General features: G+C 50.1%; 1 protein-coding gene and 1 long non-coding RNA gene across 3 annotated transcripts; both read left to right on the top strand.

The window, feature by feature from the left end:
• Positions 1-908: 908 nt before the first annotated feature.
• FOXA2 (forkhead box A2) lies at positions 909-5,256 on the top strand. 2 transcript variants are annotated; one of them, XM_050745485.1, is made up of 3 exons: positions 909-1,124; positions 2,138-2,207; positions 3,246-5,256. In XM_050745485.1, exons 2-3 carry the CDS (start codon positions 2,139-2,141, stop codon positions 4,548-4,550), a joined length of 1,374 nt encoding a protein of 457 aa, XP_050601442.1. In that variant the 5' UTR covers positions 909-1,124; position 2,138; the 3' UTR covers positions 4,551-5,256. The 2 variants fall into 2 exon arrangements, with proteins under 2 accessions (XP_050601442.1, XP_050601441.1); XM_050745484.1 differs by lacking the exon at positions 909-1,124 and having other exon boundaries at positions 1,827-2,207.
• Positions 5,257-7,843: 2,587 nt separating this feature from the next.
• On the top strand, positions 7,844-22,327 carry LOC126929327 (uncharacterized). Its single transcript, XR_007717137.1, has 3 exons — positions 7,844-7,909; positions 19,573-19,706; positions 21,265-22,327. It is a non-coding gene; the product is annotated as an uncharacterized LOC126929327 (long non-coding RNA).
• The last annotated feature ends 282 nt before the right edge of the window (positions 22,328-22,609 follow it).

The following is a 22,609-nucleotide window of genomic DNA, read 5'->3' as shown; positions in this document are numbered from 1 at the left end:
GGTGGGATCCCGTGGGAAATGCTAGGGATCTAGCCCCTCTGACTCCTCTGCGCACACCTCCACGTTCACTACGTAGCCGTACACACCATCAAGCCCCTTCCCTGGCGCACCGGGCTGACCTGCCCCTCGTGGGAGCCTTCAGCACTCTGGGGACCGATGGGCACGGCTTCCGCGGAGATGCAGACCTTGAATTTGGGGGAGAATCCTGGCTCAGCGGGCTTATTAATGTCCTCATTATGAATTGTCCAAACTATCTGCATTTCAGCAGCAAAGGGTGCTGCTGGCGGCTTCCTCCTGTGGCCCAAACCCTGCGGACCTGAGAGTCCTCGGGTTGGGGAGGTGGTTCCCCTGTGCCTACTGCTCCCTGCTCTCTTGCCTTCCAGCCTCCCCCTTACTCAAGCTTCAATGCGAAGCTCCGTGTCTGCCATCTCGTCTGTCTTCTGCCACCATCGCCCCCAATTTTGGACAGGTGGGCTGGATGCCCACTATTTCCTATGCGTTCTCTGTGTCTGAGGGTGTGGGTACAGGGCTGGATCCCCAAGGCCCAGCCAGTTTTTCAGAACCAAGAAAGAACCTCCACATCCAAACACCTGCAATATCCCCCCACTTCAAATCTGGGCTCACAGGCTAACCCAGAACAGAAGACAATTTTTGAACCCAAGAGCTGCAGGGGAAATAAAAGTATACGATTTCTGGAGTTTCCAATTTTTATAAAGCAGTCCCTCTGGAAGACAGAGAGGACAGGACCCTCTTGAAGTCAACTCCATATGCCCCATCATTGATTCCTGGATTCTTCCCTCCTTACCCCTCCCTCCCCACCTCCTGCCCTGTTTGTTTTAGTTACGAAATGCTGTGGGCACCTCGGTTGTGACTGAAAAGTAACCTTGAAACACGCCGGCCTGAATATCAGAGACCTATCTCAGCCTCCCAACCGTCGGCCGCTGCTGGAGGGGCTGCTTGCACCAGGCGCCGGCCGCCCCACTGCGGGTCGCTGGCTGCCGGGCTCTGAGGAGGCCGAGAGCCCAGGCGGCCGGACCGTGCGCCCGGCGCGTCTCCCGAGGCCGTTCCGGGTCTGAACTCTAACAAGGAGGGGCCTCGCAGGAGCAGCGGCGGGCGAGTTAAAGGTGTGTACACAGTTTTTCTAAATAGGACAGCACTTTGCAAATTGGCTGTCATGGGCTTGCTGTTTTGACAGAGAATGAGCACTGAGAGCGAAGAAACCCGGCATAAATAAATCCGGCTTTCATAGGGATCTGCGGGGCACTGAGGCCGGACTCGCGCTCCGACAGGCGCACCGGGCGCCAAGGCGCGATGGAACGGGGCGGGGGCCTGAGGCCAGAGCCGCCCCCGAGGGTGGTCTCCTCCCAGGTCCCTCCTTCCTCAGGGGACTCGCCGTAGACCCGGGAGGAAAGGGGGCTCGACCAGGGATCCAGTGTGCCCGATCGCCCGCCCGGCCCGCTCCCCTGGCCCGCCCAGGAGTGCCGGGGCGCCGCGGCGGTGGGGCGGGCGGCAGGCGCGGAGGGGCAGGTGCGGAGTGCCGGCTGCGGCTCCCTCTCACCTAGGTGTGAGCTGATTATTCAAATGGGCTGCCCCGGGTCTGGGGATTGGAGGCCCGCGCCAGCGCGCCGCGCTATATCACCAGCCGCCCACGTCACTGCGGCACTTGTCGGCTCCGCGGTCCACACCTCCTCCTCCTCCTCCTCCTCCTCCTCCTACACCACCACCACCACCTCCTCCTCCTCCTTCCTCCTCCTCCTCCTCCCCACCCCACCCCCCCCAACCAGCCCCCGCGCCGCGCGCTTCCCGCCGCCTCGGGGCAGCTCTGCACTGCCAACCTCAGCCGCCACCCGGCAGCCCGTGAGCGCGGCGGCGGCGGCGGGCGCTCCCTGCCGCGGGGCGCTGGCCGGGGCCTCCTCCGCTCCTCGCCCCCCCCACTCCCGCCCACTTCCAACTACCGCCTCCGGCCGGCCCAGGGAGAGAGAGGGAGTGGAGCCCAGGGAGAGGGAGAGCGAGAGAGGGAGGGAGGAGGGGACGGTGCCTTGGCTGACTTTTTTTAAAAGAGGGTGGGGGTGGGGGGTGATTACTGGTCGTTTGTTGTGGCTGTTAAATTTTAAACTGCCATGCACTCGGCTTCCAGTATGCTGGGAGCGGTGAAGATGGAAGGGCACGAGCCGTCCGACTGGAGCAGCTACTATGCCGAGCCCGAGGTAAGCGCTCGTCTTTTCCAGGGGGAAGTGGAGCGGCGGCGCTCGCTCCTTCCCCAACCTCAGGACCGCTTCCCTCGCTGACACCCCCCCACCCCCGCCCCACAACCCCAGCCTTTCTGGGCAGCCGCCTTTTCCGCCCTCCTTGGAATCAAATGGGTCTCTTTTTTATACGACACACTGTTAGCCTTGAGATAATATTAACTTTGTGATCAAATATTGACTTGCGGCGCCTCCAAATCCTCTTCGTGGCCGAGCCACGCACTATCCTAACAGAGTTATGTTTGGCAGCGCGCGGCTGGGGAGGGGTGGGAGGTCGACCGGCGAGGGGGTGGGGAGCTGAGGAGGAGAAGATGGGTAGGAGTTGGGGGCTGAAGTGGAGGCAGAGTCAAAGACTAGTGGACAAAGAGAAAGAAAGTTTGTGCCTGCAAAGCTCAGCCGCGTGTAGTTTAGGTCTCGGTTCCTTCCCTATTGCCCCAATCAGTGCCTCCGGCAGCCCCCGCACTCCGCACAGGCGCTGCCTTTCGGATTCCCTGGAACAAGGGAGGGGGTCCCGGGAGGGAGACCGGACAGAGGGGATCAGGGACAGTCTTCACTGGAGGCAGCCTGAGGCGCCCCGCGAGGTGTCCCGCAGGTTGTTTGCTGCGACCGAAGGTGGCGTCCGGGGACTTCGGGCCTCGGCGCCAGCTCAGTATGCTGGTAGGAGAGTTTGGGGAGACTCTGGGGCAGGGAAATGCATTTGGGGTTCTGGTTTGGGAGTACTCCATGGGACCCCTGTTCTAGAATCTGGGCGAGGTGGAGAAGGGCTAGGAACGGGCCACATACCCAAGCAGCAATCCGCTCTCCACCTTCCCAAGGGTGATCGATCATGGCTCTCCCTGGATGAAACAGACAAGGAGTCCGGAAACTGGGCCACAAGGGAGGAAAGGGCTCCCCGGAGGCCTCCTCGGAGGCGGAGGCCTGGGCGGTGGGTGGGAGATCTGGGCACCCTCGAGCCGCGGTGCTAACGCTGTCGCCTCCCTCCCGGGGCTCTGTCCGCAGGGCTACTCCTCCGTGAGCAACATGAACGCCGGCCTGGGGATGAACGGCATGAACACGTACATGAGCATGTCGGCGGCCGCCATGGGCAGCGGCTCGGGCAACATGAGCGCGGGCTCCATGAACATGTCGTCGTACGTGGGCACAGGCATGAGCCCGTCCCTGGCGGGCATGTCCCCCGGCGCGGGCGCCATGGCGGGCATGGGCGCCTCGGCCGGGGCGGCCGGCGTGGCGGGCATGGGGCCGCACTTGAGTCCCAGCCTGAGCCCGCTCGGGGGGCAGGCGGCCGGGGCCATGGGCGGCCTGGCCCCCTACGCCAACATGAACTCCATGAGCCCCATGTACGGGCAGGCGGGCCTGAGCCGCGCGCGCGACCCCAAGACCTACCGGCGCAGCTACACGCACGCAAAGCCTCCCTACTCGTACATCTCGCTCATCACCATGGCCATCCAGCAGAGCCCCAACAAGATGCTGACACTGAGCGAGATCTACCAGTGGATCATGGACCTCTTCCCCTTCTACCGGCAGAACCAGCAGCGCTGGCAGAACTCCATTCGCCACTCGCTCTCCTTCAACGACTGCTTCCTGAAGGTGCCCCGCTCTCCGGACAAGCCCGGCAAGGGCTCCTTCTGGACCCTGCACCCTGACTCGGGCAACATGTTCGAGAACGGCTGCTACCTGCGCCGCCAGAAGCGCTTCAAGTGCGAGAAGCAGCTGGCGCTGAAGGAGGCAGCAGGCGCCGCGGGCAGCGGCAAGAAGGCGGCCGCCGGGGCCCAGGCCTCGCAGGCTCAACTCGGGGAGGCCGCCGGGCCGGCCTCCGAGACTCCGGCTGGCACCGAGTCGCCTCACTCGAGCGCCTCCCCGTGCCAGGAGCACAAGCGAGGGGGCCTGGGAGAGATGAAGGGGACGCCTGCTGCAGCACTGAGCCCCCCAGAGCCGGCGCCCTCTCCCGGGCAGCAGCAGCAGGCCGCGGCCCACCTGCTGGGCCCGCCCCACCACCCAGGCCTGCCACCTGAGGCCCACCTGAAGCCGGAGCACCACTACGCCTTCAACCACCCGTTCTCCATCAACAACCTCATGTCCTCGGAGCAGCAGCACCACCACAGCCACCACCACCACCAACCCCACAAAATGGACCTCAAGGCCTACGAACAGGTGATGCACTACCCCGGCTACGGTTCCCCCATGCCTGGCAGCTTGGCCATGGGCCCGGTCACGAACAAAACGGGCCTGGACGCTTCGCCCCTGGCCGCAGATACCTCTTACTACCAGGGAGTGTACTCCCGGCCCATTATGAACTCCTCTTAAGAAGACGATGGCTTCAGGCCCGGATGACTCTGGCAGCCCGGATCCAGGATAAGCGAGAGAGCAAGTGGGGGTCGAGACTTTGGGGAGACGGTGTTGCAGAGACGAAAGGGAGAAGAAATCAATAACAACCCCACCCCAACACCCCCAAGACAGCAGTCTCCCCTCACCCGCTGCAGCCCTTTTGTCCCAAACAGAGGGTCACACTTGATACCCCACGTTCTATATAACGAGGAAAACGGGAAAGAATATAAAATCAAAAAAAAAAAAAAAAAAAAAAAGCCTCCGGTTGCCACTACTGTGTAAAGACTCCTGCTTCTTCAAGCACCTGCAGATTCTGATTTTTTGTTGTTGTTGTTGTTCTCCTCCATTGCTGTTGTTGCAGGGAAGTCTTACTTAAAAAAGAAAAAAAAAGAAAAAAAACTTTTGTGAGTGACTCGGTGTAAAACCATGTAGTTTTAACAGAACCAGAGGGTTGTACTATTGTTTAAAAACAGGAAAAAAATAATGTAAGGGTCTGTTGTAAATGACCAAGAAAAAGAAAAGAAATGCATTCCCAATCTTGACACGGTGAAATCCAGGTCTCGGGTCTGATTAATTTATGGTTTCTGCGTGCTTTATTTATGGCTTATAAATGTGTATTCTGGCTGCAAGGGCCAGAGTTCCACAAATCTATATTAAAGTGTTATACCCGGTTTCATCCCTTGAATCTTTTCTTCCAGATTTTTCTTTTCTTCACTTGGCTCAAAAAATATACAAACTTGGAAATTATTTCAAGAAGGAGGGAGGGATACCCTGACTGGTTGCAGGTTGTATTTTATTTTGGTCCAGGGAGTGTTGCTGTTTTCCCAACAGTTTATTATTAAAATTTTCAGACATACCAAAATTGAATGAATTTTACTGTAGGCACACACGGACCGTGCTCCCGAAATTCTGCAATTAACATTTCATTATATTTGCTTTATCACATACTTGTCCATCCTCCCCTCCATTGGTCAATCCATCTTATTTCTCTAAATCCACTTCAAATTTGCAGATACCAGTATACATCCCCCTAAACACTAAAGCAAGTACATTATTAAATGGAATTCATATGGTCTATGGTTACTTTTTGAATTTGTGGGTTAACTTTACACACTATGAAATACACAGATCCCAGGCGGACCATTCCAGTAGGTTTATTTTTAACGCCAGTAGAAGATAACTCTCCACATATCACTATTTTCCACCTTGGCTGTTTGAATGTGCCGTGTTGTTGCGGTCTCTTGGGCCCCACAGCTGGCTTCTCTTGGGGGAAGCCTGGATTTCATGTTTTTGCTGTACTTCCGATCTTGGGCCTCCCTTCAGGTCAGTGAGCCTGGATGAAACTTGCAAATTTGTGGTGCAGCACTTTGCCTGTTCACCACTGTGAATAGTGGTGGAATTGGGACTCTGCCTGGATCTTCCAACCTCCTCTGTATACAGGCCGCCACCCTTTCCCACCCTTCTCCCCAAGCAGGTATTGCGCACAACAATGGCAGACCTTGCTAACCCAGAAAGACCTTGCTAACCCAGAAATGGCAAGACACTTGGTGTAGGGAAACAGAAGACCTTATCCTGGAATTGGTTTGAAAGGATAAATCAGGGTAACAATCCAAGTCTGTTTTTTAAAAAATAGGGTATATTTGGGAGTGAGGAGGAGGTAAGGGGTGTCTGTCCAATCGACCATGACAGTAGTGGAGATGCCACTGTCGGCAAATTTGCTCCCCATCTCCCTCCAAAACTCGCCCTTGCAAAGCTTCTTGTAAGTTAGGTAAGGTTAGCAACCCAGGTTTGCAGGGCCCAGGGGATATGCAGGTATTTTGTGAGCCTTCAAGGACTCTCTAAAATATAACGAAAAATCCCAGAATGAATTCTTATACACCATGCTGCCTCTCCCCACAGACGACCTCGCTGGCCTAAAAGGGCGGCCAACGGCAGTGAAAACCAAGCCCGAGAGCGCAAAGAAGAGCCTGGTGCTGGTTTTGCCCAGGACATCTGCCGGCTGGGCGAGGGCAGGATCAGTGTCGTAGCGGGTTCGGCAGACTCGGGAGCCACTCCCGTGCGCAGTTAGCTTGCGGTGGGTAAAAACACTCTGAAAGCCTGGAGGACTTTCTGCCTCAGGTTTCTAAGTTCAGGCTCCTTTCTTCAAGATTAGAACTTTGGGCTTCTTGGCCATCCAAACCTGGAGTGTCCCAGCTACGCCCCAGACCTGGAGACTGGCTTTGCTTGCTACCTTGCTGGGGTCTTTGCCACCCCATCCCCCACCCCGCCGTCATCCCCAGCAAGCCTGGCCTTCCCACGCGCTTGAGGGGGGGTTGGCATTGCCTCCGCTTCCCCCCCACCCCACTGCCCCCCTCCCGCCTCCAAATCCCTTTCTTAACATGCCACATTGTCCCAAAGAACACAAGGAAGAGAAATTGGGGAGGGGGGGATCCGGAGGCCACAGCCAGCAATCAGGCCGTCTCTCCCCCTAGCAAGGACACACACGTCGTGAGCCCGGCCTGAAATGTGTTTCATTATCACATAAAAGGCTCCCGTGGCGAAGGAGCCGAGAGGCAGGGCCGGGGGCCGAGTGGGGGACAATGGAGGCTGAAAGCGCTGCCCTAACCTGCTATGTTTCGTATGGCACGCCCATTGTGCGAGGGTCGTTTTAAACTACTTAGCGCGCCCCCCTTCACTGATCCCGGCCGATAAGATATAGTTCTGTCCGAATACATAAAAAGGATGTCGGGGAGCAGGCGCTTTCGGAGGCTTTTCTGGGCTTCTTGTGTCTTTCACGCCCCCCTCCCGCTTAAATCCCTCCCCTAGCCCGGGTTCCGAGCTTACGAGCTCACAAATCGCCTCTGCGCGCTTTCCCCGACTCTACGCATTGTGGGGTGCAGAGGCTCTCCCCCCTCCTTTTTTTCCTTTTTTCCCCACGCCTTCCGCGCGCCGATTTAAGCAACCATGATCTGTGAATAAACAAAGTCTGTAAACAACTGAAAAAAACATTCTAGATCCGAATTCCAGGAGGGTAAACTTTCCATGCCACGTCACACTTCAGCAAATTTGCACAGATATTATATTGCCTCCCCCTCCTTTATTATTCTTTTTTTTTTTTTTGCCAGGATCCCATTGTACTTAACTGAATTTTATAACGCTGATCGATATCTTGGTAAAATATTCATTTTTAAACTAGCGGGCAGTGAAATCTTTGCTTTGTGTGCTAAAGTCAACAGTCGCTTGGTTTGAGCTCAAATAAATGCGGGGATGCCTCGGCTCGGAGCAGTCTTCCTCCTCCCTCCGCGCGCTGGACGCTCCGCGGCCCGCCCGCCCGCCTGCCTGCCCGCCGGCCGCCGCAGGTAGGGAGCGCGCCCACCCGAGGGCTGCGCCCGGCTCCCCTCCTCACCGTCCGCACCCCACTCCTGTCCGCGCACTGCCCCTCCCCCAGCCAGTCCTTCTCCCTTCCAGGGCTCAGACTCTGGGGCGGGCTTGGCTGGTGGTAAGCTCAGCCAACGGAGACTCAAGGGGTTGGGTTTTTTTTTTGCAGGGGGTTCGGAAAGTGCATGACTTGGAAGGATGAGGGGTCGTAGAGTTGCGAACTCAGACCAATTAGGCTCTGAGCTCAGAGCAGTTTGGTAGGGCCCAGAGGAAGCCACACAGGCCCCTCGAAGAGCTCGGGTCTGGGGATTTGATCTGAGAGCAGCGTGTTTCCGGAGAAGAGTGGAGGGTGGAGTGTGGGGAACCCCCTTGGCCTCAGAATCTAGGGTGGGGGTCAGCAGAAAACGATGTGCGTGGTGCATGGGAGTCTGAAGAGGCTGAGGCCCGAGCGTGGTGACACCCTCCTCTTGGCGTGCAGAGGTTTGAGTCCAGTCTCAACTCTTTCTCGGACACCGGCAGGCCGAGGAGACGGTGGGGGTCGGCATCAAACAGCAGCAGGGGAGGGGCCGCGCCTTTCCAAGATGCGAGTGAACCTCAACTCTGACTGCAGGAAGCGGCTGGTGGCCTTTGCGCACCGGTGTGCTTGGCTGCAAGCAGGTTGGGGAGCCTCTGGGGTTACGAGCTGGGTCCAGGAGAGAAAGTCAGAAAGCAGACGCGGGGCAATTTATCATCCCATTCTCCCTGCAACCCAGTCGCCGATTTCCCCCCTTCCACGGGCAGGAGCACGCTTGCGCATGCCGGGCTTGCCCTCTGCGGTTCCGGAGGACGCGAGTTCGTAGGACACAACAGAACCAGCCACATCTTTCCTCCGCCTGGGGAAAGGCGTGGACCTCGGAAAAATAGTAGTTCTGCTGCTGCCCCTTGAAACCTCAGGACTCTCGGTTTTCGAGAGCAGGGCATGATAAAGGTGTGTTTCCCCAGGTGTCTACCAGCACCCCCCATCCCCGCCCCCACGCCAGATCCACAATCTACCTGGGGTCTTTACTTTAAACGCCTGGGTAGTAGGCACTGTGACAGGCCCGTGCCTGACTCGGTTACTCTAGGTTTTGGTCTGACGCGACAGGGAACTGGTACATGGAAATTGCCCACCACCCCGACCGGAAAGCTCTTCCCATGTGCACCGCAGTCACCAGACTTCGAGCCCAAGTGGGCAGAAATCTGTTTCGTTGTTAAGCAGGGTCAGTGTTATGTAGTCACCTTCCTGTGTGGGGACCCTGGGTGGCCCCTCCTCTCTTTCCCTGGTGCCTTGGGCTGTGCGCCCGTGTCCACCGCACCCGAAGCCTGCTGGGGAGCGCGCCCGCCGCCCTTCCAGCCCTGGCTCGCCTCGCGTGGCTGGTTATCTTCCCTGAACATGATGGAACGCCTGCAGGACACACGACAAGGCTAATCGTTTTTAAATAATTAATGCCTCCCGTTCCGCTGGTAATGCGCGGCGTCGAATCCGTCAATTACTTGTCATTAGACGGGTGTCGCCCCACGGCCTTCCCTCGGGCCTTTGATGGCCCCGGGTCCCCTCGCCCAGGCCACTCCACGGCCGAATTCAAAGGTGCCGTGCCTTTGAGAGCCGGGTACGGAGTAGCCATGACCCTTAATTCAGTGCGAGTTTTGAAAGAAAGACCCTCGCTGAAGAGATGTAATCTTCCAAATGGCCAATTTAAACGCCAGATCTTTATCGCCCGCCTTCTCCCCGGCTTCATAAAGAGAAGCCGCTCTTCAATGCTTTGGGGGCCTTTTAATGTGGGAGTGGGGCGAGGAGAAGCAAGAGATAAGGCTCAATAGGGCAAAGGAGGAGACGTTAGCCCGAGGAGGTACCTGAAGTTACCTGGGGGCAACACGTTTTCTTCCGGGCAGTGCATGCTTCTACACATCCGGGGGTCTGGAGGTGGCCCTGGCTTGGAGGGAGGGGTAGCCCGAGATGAGATTTGGAATGTGCAGACACCAGTTAATGTTTCAAAAAAGCAGTAAGGCCTTTTCTGACTATGCACCTTCACCCTGCAAGAGAAGGCAGGAAAGGAAACATTTTCCTCCCAAACACCGCGAACCTGGAGTTGCAAGCAGTTGGTTCTGGCTAATGTCGGCAAAGTAGTACACATCAAGTCCTGCCATACAGAATAGACCACCTCCACTCCCACGCACACCCTAGTGCCATTAGCTCTAGTTTGTTGTCCCTGCTGTAGCAAAAGAACAAGGTTTCAGACCTGAAATCCTTTGCTGGGTGGGGGACAGCATGGACACCAACCCTGGCGGCGGCACCATGGCAACCAGGCCAGCCAGGGGTTGTGGAGTAAAATGTAAAACGTTAAAACACACAAACAGAAAAAAATAATCAATCCCCAAAGTTTGCAACTTGACTTAATTACACTTCTTGCTGTTTCCTTCCCTGGTCAAATGTTCTTTTTACATTAAATAAAGATTCAAGGGTCTAGGGATCTTATCTTTATCTGTCCCCTTCTGAGCGAAAACAATGCACTGTATCTTCAGCCTTCCTTAAATGCGAAGACATCTCCACTCTAGGCTTTAGAGCTAACTTTAGATCAGAAATTTACTGTAGCCTCCATCCCCAGGACGGGCTTTCCTCTGAGAAGAGGTAAAAGGAGATGGGGGTGGAGAAAGATAGTGAGAATCTATTTTAACAATGGATGGAAAAAGGATGAAGGCCTGTGACCCGCACCCCACCCCCACCAGGGTGCTGGGCTGTTCTTTCGGTCTTCAGCTCCACACACGCAGCCTTTCTAGAGCAAATCATCCTGATTGGGATTTTTTGAAAAATTCTTTTTTGATGAGAGGCACCGGATGTGGGCAGGATGTTACAGGCACCCCCAGAGACAAGCAAACAAAAATAGGGTAGAATGGATGAATGTCCTCAGCGGATCTCAGCAGGGTCTCCAGCTCCCAGCAGGCCTCTTCTCCCTTTAACAAAACTCCCAGGGAGTTCCCTACCCTGGAGCACTCCAGGGGGTGCCTCGGAAGCCTAAATCCTGGGCCATCTTCCCCATTCTGTTCACAGCCTTCCTGCCCACTCTCTTATCCCTTTTCTCCTTTCTTCTCTAAAACAATCATGTGTGTCCCCAGTTGCCCCCTCCCGCTATTGTATTTGTTGATGACCTAACACGCTCACACCAAAAGCCACACACAGAAAACCAACAACGTGGGATGGGAGGAGAGACCAATTATGACTGAGGCTAACAAGCAGGGAACACCCAAGTTGAGGCCGGCTGTCTCCTGGGAGACTGATGGAGGCTTATTTTACAAGCTGTAATTCCGTCGCAGTCCCTCTTGCTAGACTGGAGGTGATGCCTATTCTCCCCTCCCCCTCAGCCCCTGCACCCTTGGGGCCTAGTCCAGATCGCTGGTATCCTCTGCAGAAGAAGCTGCCACCTTGTGCTAAAGTACCACTCATGTAAAGGTAAAGAGGACAGGGAGTTTTTACAAGCATACCTTCACAAAAATGTGCTTATTTTTTACATTAGTTGCTATTTGTCAGAGCTCTGAGCTCACTGCCAACATTCACATGGACTGGTCAGATGTCATTGTCACCACTCCCCCCCGCCCCCCGCAGGTTCACATTAAAAAGCATTGACTTACTTGTTCTCTCTCTCTCTCTAAAGAAGGGGTGATATTTCACTGTTAGATAACACAACTGATAGCTGGGAGTGCTAAAAGAAGCAACAAATTAAGTTACATTCATTCATGCAAAACTAGAGGTCTCACTTCCCACCAGGGCAAGTGCCTGGAGTTTAACCCTCTCTTGTTAATTAGAGGCAGCAATATTCCCAGCAGTGTCAGGAGATGATGCTGGCATTACTATACTTCCTTGACTTAAACATCATTAAATTTATCGAGAGAGAAGATTTCAGCCTCACAAAAGTATGTGCAACGGAAAAATACTGGCGTGTAATGCACAATTATAACTTTGTAACGAGAATTGTGTGCTGATTTTTAGTTCTACTTGCTTATGTGGTTCAGTCTCTGCTTCCTTAAATGGTTGGGTCCTAATTTAGTTTTTAATAAGTAAGTCGACTTTCCCATTGTTTCATTTATTTGAAAATAATAAGACACAGGTCCAAAAATAAGCAGGGATATTTTTGAACTAGGGTTGGTAATGATCTGAGCAAATAAAAATAAGATTGCATGCATGTAAATTTTGACTTGGTATTTCATGAAAAATATCTCAATTTATTATTCCTTCTATATTTACAAAGCAGAAGTAATTATATATTGAATTTTGTTTGGAAATTGTTGCTTGCTGAAAGGAAAGCATATATATAATTCCTAACTTGATTTCATGAATGTTAAAAGTGCTTTATTTGAAAACATAAAACAATCTTTGGAAGTATTTGGAGGAGAGGGCTTGGAAGGCACTAAGGCCTGAGGTAGATAGCTAGATAATCGAAAAGGACAGATGATGATTAGATGACATTTTCTGTGAAGGAACGGGGTGAGGTTCCAGGGCAGGAGCTGGGTTATAGAGAGCTTCATATGGAAGTCAGAAGCATCTCTAGCAGAAACGTCAGGAGGCCAGCATGTGCGCCCTTCGGTATAAAATATACAGCTTTGCTCAAGCCTTTTGCTTGCTTTACTTCCACAAACGCATTTTAAGTTTCAAATAAAGGAGATCAATTTCACTATATATTTTTCATTTGTTCTGTGATTCTGAGCTACATTAATTGGGGCAGTTCACACACAGGAAGATGTTACTTCAACAAATCTATCCCCTGCTAGCTAAGAAAATTCTCTCTCTAGAAAAGAGAGATTTTTTCTCCAGAAAAGTTAGTCTATTTCTTGGCAGAAATTTTGTTTTACCATTTTAGTGTTGTCAGTGGCCTTCATGACCCCATCCACGTCCTGCCCTCTCTTATTTTGAATGGAAACACTAGTCAATCCAATGACCATTGAGTGGGGTTTTTCTAGGTGCCAGGAACCATGCAAGATATCTTCCTGAACAGGATCTCTTTTAAGCTTCCCCATGTCCTGTTGGTGGAAATCATAATTTACAGGTAATGGTCTTGGGACTGAGGGAAGTTAGGGAACTTGCTCCAATTTCACAGCGCAGCTTTGAGCTGGAGTCTTTCAACTCATATTCCCTCAACTTATTCTGGCTTCCCAGGACTCTGGGCCACAGAAAATTCTTATTTCAATGAAGTAGGAGGCCAGCCTTCACCAGAACTCTGGAATCTGGAAAATGAGCAGGGACATCTGAAGTGTTAGGGAAAGTCTGGAAAGAAACTGGGAGATCTCAGAAGAGCCAGGCTTTGGTACCCCGTGGAAGCATGGCACAAACCCCAGGGACTGTCCTAGCAGAGACGAGGATGGGTGATGTTTGGTATCAGGCTGGATTCTCATTTTCTCTACTGGGGTAACACAGTCAGAATTCTTATGTGGCCATGGTCCCTTGAAGTTGACCAGAAGTTCATTCAGGCCTGGACCACGCTTTTCTCCCACTGATGCTTCCAGGGCCAGCTAGCCAGTGCTGGAAATGGGGAGGCAGCAAGCAGGCTCTTACATTGCGATTAGAAGGGAAAAATGCCAGAGAGGAGAGAAATGTCAGGGGCAGAGACTAAGGGCTGACATGTAAGTTTAAAACAATCCACATAGCCAAATCATTTCTGAGCTACAGCCTATCTGCCTTATTCCCTACTGGGGGATTCTGGGAGCAAGGGCTAGGAATGTCCTAAGAGGCTCTTGCCTCTGACCTCCCCCTGACCTGCACCTGGTGGCCTGACAACACAGGTGACAGCATAGCTGGAATGCACACGCTGCCCACAGCTAGTCCCCAGCACGCCCTGGCCCCAGCCCCAGTGACAAGCCTCCCCATCCCACCCCTCACATATATACCAGTGCAGATCTCCATAAACACCTGCCTCTGGGGTTTGCCCCTGAATAGGATGCTGGCCTAGGCACGTCAGCCTGCAGCCCTCAGGGAGGGAGGATGCTGCCCAGCACCCAGTAGGCCTGTTGACTAGAAGAGTGCCACTCCAGCAGAGTACAGTGGCTAGCTTGTGCCAGGCTCTGGGGACACAGAGTGGAAACGAGCACTAGCCCTCCTCAAATCGGGGCTCAGGCTTGGCTTGGAGGTCTCCTTTACTTTTTGATATCCGGGAAGCTAAGTTCCCTGTCCTGTCCATTTTTAGTGGTGTGAGATTCCCTGCAGACTTAGCGTCTTCCATTTCGGCATTTCAGAGACAGGCAGACAATTGGATTCTAAGGCCAGCTCCTCACACATTGGCATGTGTATGGCCAACTCTTGGAAGTGAACAGAGTTCTAGATAAAACTGTATTCTCACTCCAAACTGGATAACTGAGTGTTAGACTAAGGTGGGGGCACAAGAATGACACAGTTACCCACAATCAGGTTGTGTGCTGAGTATTGTAAAAACGGCCAGAGAAGAGGAGAATGCCAATTTTGGGGGCTGTTTATGGGGGCGAGACAGCAGAGGGAGGAGTAGCCAATCTATATTTTGTCCTCTTTCCATTTTAATTGCCAGCTCCCCCAATCAGCAGAGTTTACCAATTAAAGGCCAACCTCTCTTGATTTCTTTGCTTTAAAGGACATTTCGATTCACCCAGGCAGACAATTAAATCCCCCTCGTGCCTCTCCCTTCCCAGAGCTCAGGAACAAATGCATCCCTATCTTTTCCTAGCATCGAGCAGTGGGAAAGAGTTGATCTCAGGTGCTCACCTGCAGTTATCAGAATGCCAGACTCATTTAGGGAGCTCAACTCTGGAAGCTGAGGCGATCCCTTCATTGATTGTGGCAAGCGCTGTTTAGATTTTGCCCTTGCTCAGTAAACAACTAAAAGTAACTGCATGATTTCTCCCCTGCATTCCGCAATCTCTCTCCTCCTTCCCTCCCTCCTCTCTCTCACACACCACGCGAGACACACACACACACATGCACACCTTCCCTTCCTCAGGCCCAGGCCTCTGGGCTCCTGGTCATCATAAAAGAACAGGCAGATCACTATCCCTGTATAACACCCTTAGCTAAGGGCCTCACCACTCCCAGCTGCTGGACGTTTTGCAGGGTTTGGGGTGGGTTCTGTGACTTCTTCCCAGGACTTATGAGTCTCCCAAGGTGCATACCCTCCCACGTTCCCAAGCCCCCAACCATGCCACATATGGAAGTCCCCACCTGTCTAGAATGCTTTCCAGAGACTTTCCCGACCATTCCCCCCTTGCCTCCCTTCCCCCACCCCAGCCCCTCTCACTGTTTCCTGCTGCAGCTCAGACCCAGTTCAATGAAGTTGAGGGTGGAGGGCAGATTCTGTCTGCGGTGCAGCAGCTCTGCTTCTAGCTGAGGTAGCCATGTCTCAATACAGATCTGTTTTGGAGGTGAAAGAAAATTAAAATGGCAAACTCACTCAGTGATGATCAAACTTCTAAGGTCCTTAACAAGATCTCCATTTACTCCTCAATTACTAATAGAAAAAGAGAAAGATGTACTCTATTGTCCACCATTTGCATTCTCTGAATAGACTGTGTGTTACAATTAGCCCCCCTCATTAGCTCCGTCTCTAAGAATGGGTTTGCTGTGAAGCAATTGTGAGGAGCGTGCGTACTCTGCCATCTATTTGTGTAAAATAAAGTAGGCATAATTGCCAGCCTTCCAAAACAATAGAAAACCTTAGTACAAATCCTAAACAATGATAATTTAAAATTTAATAATTCTTTTTTTTAAAGCCAAGTGATAAAGAATAGTTTTCTTGCAGACATTGGACAGTCAGCCTGCCTTGACTGTGTTTTTTAAAAAAATTAAGGGACTTTCTCTTTCAAAGTCTGTTGTCTTTCAAATGGAATTCTTTTCTTGTTTGCCTAAATGCCTTTCACATGATAAAAGATATTTTTCAAATTAGATCACCTCAACTTAAAATACAGTTACCTATTATCAGCCAGCCTGGAGCATAAAGCATTTTAAGAAGTCTCACAGATCTATTTTATTTTTTAGAGTTCAGAAGTTTCATGGATCCTTTTCATTTTTTAGGATTTTTAAAATAAAACAAATATTGTAATTTGTAAATTCTTAGGATTTGAGATAGAAATATTGCTCACAGTATCGAGTATTCCACATTAGTCAATAGCGAGCAGGTAAATATATATATTTCTAAATGAAGGGTAGCTCTGGAAATTAGACAGCCATTTTACTACATAAGGTATTCTTGGACAAACCAAGAAAGTATGTCCTTTCTTTTTCCAGCACAGTTTCGTAAATGGAGTATAAAATGTATTTGGAGTTTTGATAAATTTATTACGTGCCAAGTATTTCTTTGCACAATGTCTGTCTAGTTTGTGCCCTGGGGGCAAAACAATGTATCATATTCTTGCATTACAGTTTTGTGGTGGCTGCTCACAGGCAGGTCACATCATCCTACTTTCATTGTCATTGGCAGTGCTATTTTGTTGAATATCAGTTTTGATGTGATTAATGCTTATTTCCCAATTTCACCTTGCATTTTCTTCTAAATTTTATGTTTGATAAAATAGCTCAATAGTAGTAATTAAACCTCTCCTCACAAAGGTATATCTTTATATTTCTCAATGCTTGTCTTTCTAGCAATGAAATCCACATTAAAAACATTTCTGGGAGAAGATAATTTATTTGTTATTTTTGGATTGTTTAAAACTATCAATACAGTATGGAAAAATAATGCTGGGTAAAAATAGAATTGATTCTATATTAAATAGGAATTTGTTTCCTTTACTGCCTTCCTTTTGGCAATGTCTGTGCAGGTCTTCCCACACTTTGGCTAGTTCAGTAAATACATTCAGTTTAGATATATTTTAGTTCGCCACGTCTGAAGCTCAGGCAAATTGCCGCGCTAAGTTTTGAAAAATAATTTAGGAGAAACTTGCACATATTTTGAGGACGCGGGGTGTAACCTCCCATGGCACCGAGACAAGCGACATTCTGTTTGGTGCAAGGGGCGAAAAACACGACCTAACGGTGTTTACATGTGTATTCAGCCATGAAATTGAATATTATCAAAGTTGAAAAAATGCAAATCAAATTAAAACCAGAGAAAATTGTCTTTGGAATTACAGCGGCCTGGAGCCCCCAAGTGTTTGCTTAAATTGAATCATTTAGAAAAGAAAAAACATCTAAACTGCCCCCTCACTCTTCTCTTCCGCTCCCACCCCAGGCACGAACCTTGTTCTCTAATTCTAGTAGGAAATGTATCAAAGTTGAGGCACAAATAACTCGCTCTAGGACAAATAACGTTGGAATATATATACATGTGTATATAAAAATTAAATGCCGCCCTCTATCTAGGTGTTCACAGAGTCGGACCAGCTTCCGAAATAAAGCAGCACCCACTTTCCTCATTCCTGGGTGAGCCCCTAGCCGCGGGCTGGCGGCCTGGCTCAGGCTCCTCGCGAGTGGCCCGGGGAACTTCGGAGCAGCCTTCCTCGGGCTCGGGCCGCGGGAGCTGCAGCGGGAGCGGGTGCTCGGGCTCGGGGAGGGCGGCGGGAGCCCGGGTACCCGGGGCCAGGCAGCCGGGGCCGATTGGGCGCGATGGGGTCGGCAGAGCAGCCGGCCGAGCCCCCGAGTCCTCGTGGGTCCGTGGAGCTGTCCGGGTTTGGCGAGCTCCTGCTGCCGAGATGCGCCAAACACGGAACCCAGGTTGGCCCTCCGGGGGGTTCTCCTCGCCCCCTCCCAACGCTCACTTCGCTGACACAGGACTTCCAAGGTTCTTAGTGGAGGAGACCACGAAAGGAAAATGCCTGCCAAATGTCACTGGGGATCGGGGGAGAGATCGAAAAGAGCACGAGGCAGACGGACTGTCATTCTCGCTTTTCCCCCACAAGTTCTAGAGAGCACAGGGAACCGACCCTAGGCAGCCAGTCCCCACCCGGCCCGGCCTATCCCACCCCAGTCGCCATGGGCTCGGTCAGCTGTATTCCTCTTCTGCCCTCCCCATCGCTCTCCCGCCTCCGGGAGCACTGGCAAGTCCGGAGTTTCTCCTGCAGGTGCCAAGGTCGGCCCCGTCCGGGAGAGCCCGCTGGGCACCGCGCAGAGGAGGGCCGGGCGAACAGGCAGACGGCCTTGGGGCAAGACTAGAAGCGCAACCCCGCTGCGGTGGGAGCGGGACCCAGGCAGCCACGCCCATCAGTCTTAGTTGGGGACACCAGAGGGGGCTAGGATGTGCTGGCACGGCCCTGGAGACACTTTCATCCCATTTAGTGACCTCAGGATTTTCGTTTCGCTCCCCTAGCCTGCGCTTTCTCTTCTTCGAACCCTCGTCCACCCTGCTCCAGCCCAAGCTGCACCGTCTCCGACCCGATATGTCAAAAGGAGTTCGAACTCTTTTTCCTCTGGGGAGGAGAAAGAGTGGGTGGCCTCCGCGTCATTCTGTCTTCCCTTCCTCCTCCTCAGTCTTGATAGAATCGAAAGGCTGCCCTTGTTCAAGAAACATAATAACTGCACTCCAGCTGACTCCGATGGGGGCGGGGGGCCGAGTAGTGGAAGCGCATTTTATTTGAAACCTGTCCCTATATTTTCCTTTCCAGGAACCCCTTGATAAAGACCACTCAACCACGGCTGAGAAAACAGACCCAGGCTCCCCAGAGCGGTTAACCCGCCCGCCTTTGGGCAGAGACTGTAATTGGGGTCGTGTTTGGGAGACTCGGGACCCTATTTCCAAGGAGAGCTGTGGGGGACTTGTTTATGTTTGTTGTTTTCAAAATCAAGCAAAGGAAACAACAGCCAATTAAAATGCAATATTTTTATTCCCCTCGCACGTCGTCAGTGATTTGCCCCCAGGGACTCACAATTTTCCCAAGCCTGTTAACGGGTGACAATGAGTGAGTGCCTCCTGTAATTTAATTTTCCTGTCACACTAAATAGAGCTACATTGTAAACCTTAGATCTACTCTTACTGATAGGATCGCCTTGTTTTGCCATTTGCACCATAAAGACCCCCAAAAGGGACACTGTATTGTGACCTCTACTCTTGAATTATTCAAGAACTTAATGACATTTTCCATTTTAAAAAGGGAACTAATTGCCATTGATGCAAAGCATGTGACCTTCTCCCAGTACCCAGTATGAGAATGTAACCATCTGTATGTGCATAGAGGGCTGAAGAAGGCGGGTACAAACAGGAAAAACACATGCAATCATAACCAGCTCAAAATGGACACTGGAATCAAGCAAGGGTTTAATTTCACCCCAAACCGTGACACACAGCTCCACAAAATTCCCTTCACCAGACCTAAAATCTGCATAAAACCTCACATCAATTCAGGCTCATTTTGGGGGACATGACATGACTTTTTAGCTAGGACTGGAACATTAAAAGTTTTGATAGCCAGTATGCCTTTATAAATGTAAAATTACTTTGATGTCAAGCAAAATATCTAATAATTTGCCTCCCTTCTTTTGTGGCTCTTTAAAATTATTCACTTACTCAAAAAAGAAAAAGAAAATCTCATAAATTGGGATGGAACCGCATCTCAATATTTGCTGTTTGAATCGGTCTTGAGTTTCTACTAAAGCCGTTATTGAAATTCTTCAATAACTAGAATTATCTCTCTTCAAATTACTTGGAAATGGATGCTTATCTTTTTTTCTTCTTCTTCTTCAAAGAAAAGAAAAAACAAAAGAAAACAACCACAAAGAACTCCTAGTGTGTTTTCTACTCTTCTTTTACTTTTTCTTGGAGGAAAGCGAAGGGAGAGAAATGGACTTCACCAGTGTTCTTTGGCTTCAGCAATTCACAGGTCAGTGTGCAGAGATTCTGGGATGCTGTTCCTGGTTTATCTGAGTCAGTCCACAGCAGGTATTAACCACTTTTAAAGTGCGAGTGGCATTAGGAGGTTGGGAGCAAAGCACTTTCTTGTGCTGAGCTGCAGATGCTTCTTTTGAACTTTGAATGATGCCTGGGACAAGGAATGGTCATTTCTGCAGGGAACAGACAGTTCCTTTTAGAAGGATGCTCTCACAAACTACCCCCTTCCCCCGGGCTTCATTGAGAACTAAGTATCCTTTCTGTGTTTGGCTGTGAATCCACATCTCTATCTTGTAGAATTTCTGGAAAAGGAAAATAAAGTACATTTGAACACCTAATTTGACTTTTATGAACCCCACGTTATATCAACATGTTTGACACAACTGGTGCTGGTGCAGCCCGAAGTTGTACAAAGCAGAACGCCTGACACTCCCTCTGTCAAAGTGTATCAAATGCCATTTAAAGAGAATTGCCATAATACTGTTATTACCCCAGTTGTGTAATAGAGCAACTGTTTTCCTATTTCTCTAAAAGAAACCTGTTTCTCTCCCTGGTATCTTGTGCTTTTTAGTTCTTTAACATGGTAAGAGAAATGGAGTAAGGTTACATAGTTCTCATTGTTAAATAATAAAGACATATTTAAGAAATATATTTGAGACATTTTCAAGTCATGAAAAACAGGGATATGTATGAGAGGAGTGGCCAGCCACCTTCTTGCATGTCCCCTGTGATAAAAGCAATGTTTTATGAGGCAAATGTTAATTTAGTTTTAGAGATTTTTCACTTAGTTTTCTGCATTTAAAACATTTTATAACAATTTGAGATCGACTATAAGACAGAATAAATGATAAGTGTCTCTCATAGCATTCTGTAGTGTTACAATCCAGGAATTTTTTCACAGTGACAGTATACTTTCAAAATGAAATTTTAATTCACTGTTCATGTTGTCATCATGGATAAATGACAGTCATGTTTCTTTTCATATTAAAAAGCAACTATCTTGATCAGGGACCACTTGAAGGACATGTTAAGATTGCGGTGTCTTTAGGGCAGAGCAAAGTCCTCTTCTGGCCGCATTCTGAGATCTCATCCTCTTCTGAATGGATATCTGTGTTGGTAATCTGGAATGCCATGGGAGACATTCACTGAGTTCAAGTGAATGCTTTTAGAAGAGTTGCAAGAGATTCTGATTGAGCACTATGTTTCACCCAATTCCTGTTCCCACTCTTTCCCTCCAATATAAAAACAACGTTGGAAAGCATTCCCATTTGGCCTCTGTAAAAGGGTAAATGAAATACCTATCTCATTTTAGTTCACCTGTAAAACAGGTTTCTCATTTCTCAATCAAGCCTGGTGTGAAGGGACACATTGGACTTTAAATTATTTTATACCCTTTATCTATTTTTTTTAAAGATCTCAACTGTTGATGTACAGTTTTTAAAATACTAGAGCTAGCAAAAGTTGACAACTTTCCATCTGATTTTATTTATTGAAACGTGTGCATCACATATATTTACTGGACTTCTCACTGTCCATTTTTCTTCCCCTAGGAAATGGCATCAAGATAGTTCAACTAAGACATGGGCACTAAAAATATTATAAAAATACCTTTCTGAAAAACTCAGTTTCTCCTGTTTAGTAAATATTTATTTTATCAACACGGGCTGCGTTCCACTGTGTCAGGATTCTGCATGTGCATGGAGCACTGTTCCAGCCTGAGAAGATGGTTCTGAGGCCACTTAGCAAGACATTTTCCAGCATGAGCAGGTTTCTCTGTGGAAATAGTGACACCCTGTTCTGGTGTGTGGTCTTTCCTCAGGGAACTTAGGAGGTACAAAGCTCCTGAAAATGTTCTTTATGCTGGTTGAAGTTCTTATGTCACTATACTGATTCCCTATGATGCAGATTTGAATCACAGAGTAATTAAAACATGGATCAAGTAAGCCTGGGGTTCACCAAGGCTGAAAGCTGTAGCCATTCAAGGCATCATTTCTGTCATGAAAATATAGGACCTTTTCAAAACATGCCTTCAGGATGGTGTTCCCTTTTCAAACAAAAGTCTAATGACTGCATAACTCTTCTTGACCACATCTTACATTTTCTCTAGATTTGCTTATTTACAGCTACTGGAACAAAAAGATGAGACGAAGAATGCACACTGATTGTCCTAAGAGTCTTCTGTGACTAAAAGCACATGAGCTTCTCCCCAGGCTGAGCTTTGACCCTCCCAAGCATTTCCCCAAAGGCCATGACACTGCATCGGATTGCTTCTGGACGCTTTCCTCAGAGTTTTCAACCAATATAAACTGAAGAATGGAACACAGCACCAGATTTGCTAATCAAGAGGCAATGGTCCCAGTCCAAATGGTGCTGTGTGTGAATACAGAGCTCAGGAGAAGGGAAGGAGGTACATGAACATCGGGAGTTGCAAAATCTTGCTGAACCAATAGACCAACAGCCATTAACATTTGTCAGTGCAAAGATCCTAAAATACGCAAGTGTGGATTTGTCCTGCTGTAAGAACTGAAGCTGTGACAATCACACTGCCATGGACATTTAAGTTCCTCTGAGGTTACTGAATCTAACAGTGAATAAACAATGAAGAGTAGCTAATTTTTGGAAATCCTTTTCTATGACAGGAAGGTATTCACAAACTCAGAGTGATTGTTTGGGGTGAAAGATGGTCCCATGCCTTGTGGGCCTCTCTTTGCTATCTATTCAACGTTGGAGATGAACCCCTCCCTTACAGGAAGGTGAATAGCAACCAAAGTGAGCCCACCCTGGGAGGGCAGAGTGGGTGTACTTTCCTCAAGGAGCCCTGAACACAACAGGGCACACAAACAGCCAGAGCACCCTCAACAATACCCCATCATCTGCCCACCAGGGCACACAGAT

Source organism: Macaca thibetana, chromosome 10 (assembly GCF_024542745.1).
Source record: "Macaca thibetana thibetana isolate TM-01 chromosome 10, ASM2454274v1, whole genome shotgun sequence".
NCBI classification, from domain to species: Eukaryota; Metazoa; Chordata; class Mammalia; order Primates; family Cercopithecidae; genus Macaca; species Macaca thibetana.
The sequence above is the reverse complement of the archived record's forward strand: the minus strand, read 5'-3'. Positions and strand labels throughout refer to the sequence as shown.